Source organism: Dendropsophus ebraccatus, chromosome 5, assembly GCF_027789765.1.
Source record: "Dendropsophus ebraccatus isolate aDenEbr1 chromosome 5, aDenEbr1.pat, whole genome shotgun sequence".
In the NCBI taxonomy this organism is placed as follows: Eukaryota; Metazoa; Chordata; class Amphibia; order Anura; family Hylidae; genus Dendropsophus; species Dendropsophus ebraccatus.
In genome coordinates, this window is record NC_091458.1 from 4058818 (window position 1) to 4061074 (window position 2257).

The 2257-nt window shown below is 47.9% G+C and overlaps 1 protein-coding gene across 1 annotated transcript; it reads left to right on the top strand.

The window, feature by feature from the left end:
• Positions 1-421: 421 nt before the first annotated feature.
• Positions 422-1387, top strand: LOC138793320 (olfactory receptor 52Z1P-like). The gene has a single exon (XM_069971844.1). The coding sequence runs from the start codon at positions 422-424 to the stop codon at positions 1385-1387; it is 966 nt and encodes a 321-aa protein (XP_069827945.1).
• The last annotated feature ends 870 nt before the right edge of the window (positions 1388-2257 follow it).

The following is a 2257-nucleotide window of genomic DNA, read 5'->3' on the forward strand; positions in this document are numbered from 1 at the left end:
TTATATGACGGCCATCCACTCAATTTCACCATTGTGTGAACAGATCCTTTCTGTGTTTTTAATCCACTCCTGGTTTTGGTTGCAATACTGACTGAAATATACTGACTGAAATATACGTAGTGTGAACCCAGCCTTACTGTGTAGGAGCCGGCACATCCCTACGTTACATGGAGTAATGTGTAATTCTTTATCCTTCCTGCAGGGGCACTACAGGGAATCTAAGCACAATGCAGGATTCGTCGGCACATCACAGCTCTTCAGTTCACTTTGGGTGGGCTCTTCTATAAAGGGGGGATTGTCTAACGCCCAGCCCTCCTGCCGGGATCCTCCTCCATGGTGGATAGGCATCTCTTACTCCTCCAGGCTCTTCCTTGGGTACATTGGATACAATCACCAGCACCTCGTTCCTTCGTGACCCCCCATGCTCCTCGTTCCTAACACCAGCTCCCACATGCCACCCAGCTTCATGCTGAGAGGAATCCCCGGCCTGGAAGATCTTGCCCTTTTGACCTCCGTCATCTTCTTCATCCTCTATGTCTTCTCCATCCTTGGTAACTCCTTCATGATCTCCATAATCTGGGCTGAGAAGAGCCTCCATGGCCCCATGTACTTCTTCCTGGCCATGCTGGCCCTTAATGACCTCTTCTTCTCCAGCTCCACCATGCCAAAGATGCTGGGGATCTTCTGGTGGAGCGATGGCCGTATCGGAGCTACTGCTTGTCTCACCCAAATGTTTTTTGTCCATTTCCTCTCGGTGGTGGAGTCGGGAATCTTGGCTGCCATGGCGTATGACCGGTACATCGCCATCTGTTCCCCGCTCAGATACACGTCTATCCTGACTTATGTTGTTCTAGAGAAGATGGCAGCTTCCATTCTGGTCCGAGCCTTTGTCACTATTTTCCCCCTTCCGGTTCTGGTCGGCCGGTTGCACTATTGCGGTGATGATGTTGTGTTGCACTCGTATTGCGATCACATGGCGGTGGTGAATGTAGCGTGTGGCGACACCAGGGTGAACAGTGTTTATGGCCTGGTCTTGTCTCTTTCTATCACCGGCTTTGACCTGATGTTTATTGGACTTTCCTACGTGATGATTTTAAGGACCGTATTCCGGCTGCCGTCCAGGGACGCGCGACACAAGGCGGTTGGGACGTGCGGCTCCCACATTTGTGTCATTATTACCGCCTATCTGCCCGGAATATTCTCCTTTGTGGCTTACAGGTTTGGACAGAAGACAATTCCACATAACGTCCACATCTTCCTGGCCAATATCTACATTCTCTTCCCGGCTTTCCTAAACCCGATAATCTATGGCGTGAGGACGAAGCAAATCCGAGACTGCGTCCTGAAGATCCTCCAGGTCAACCAAAAGGTGTATGTAGGCCTCTAACCCTGACGTACGGGGGACACAAGGATAGATCAGACCCTGCCACATCTTATATTACTATTCTATCAGTGTTGTCATCCAGGGGGTGGGGCTGTGACTACCTCTCAGTCACTGTCACAATAAAGTACCGTATTTTCGTTTTTTTTTTTTTTGTGGAACGCAAATGTGGAGACTAACAATGTCAACATGTAAATAGCCCTATTAAAAGCTGTGTGATCTATCTATCTTTGCCAAAAATTGCGGATGCCAAATATGAAAATTTTTTGTGTACGTGTGAATGAGGCCTAAGGCAGTGAAGGGGTCAATGTTTATTGAAATGACAGGGCCACTTTACCACTGTCCATTACAGTACATTATACCTGCACACACACAGCTCTACAGCATGCAAAATATGCACCCAGCTCCTCCCATTGACCTTCCAGCTCCTCCCATTGACCTTCCAGCTCCTCCCATTGACCTTCCAGCTCTTCCCATTGACCTTCCAGCTCCTCCCATTGACCTTCCAGCTCTTCCTATTGACCTTCCAGCTCTTCCCATTAGCCTTATTAGCCTGTTGTATCCATTAATGTCTATGCATGACACTTAGGGCCCTTTTACACAGAAAGATTATCTGACAGATTATCTGCCAAAGATTTGAAGCCAAGGCCAGGACTGGATTTGAAAAGAGGAGAAATCTCAGGCTTTCCTGTATGACCTGATCTCTGTTTATAGTCCGTTCCTGGTTTTGGCTTCAAATCTTTGGCAGATAATCTGTCAGATAATCTTTCTGTGTAAAAGGGCCCTTAGTGTGTAGAGGAGGAGGATGGATCTCACCATTGGGGGCCTCTTAAAAATTGCAATAGAACTGGGCAAGTTGGGAAATGGAAAGATAAC

Bases quoted from the DNA above. Each gene is read 5' to 3' on its own strand.
- LOC138793320 (XM_069971844.1), top strand. From the start codon at position 422: ATGCTCCTCGTTCCTAACACCAGCTCCCACATGCCACCCAGCTTCATG.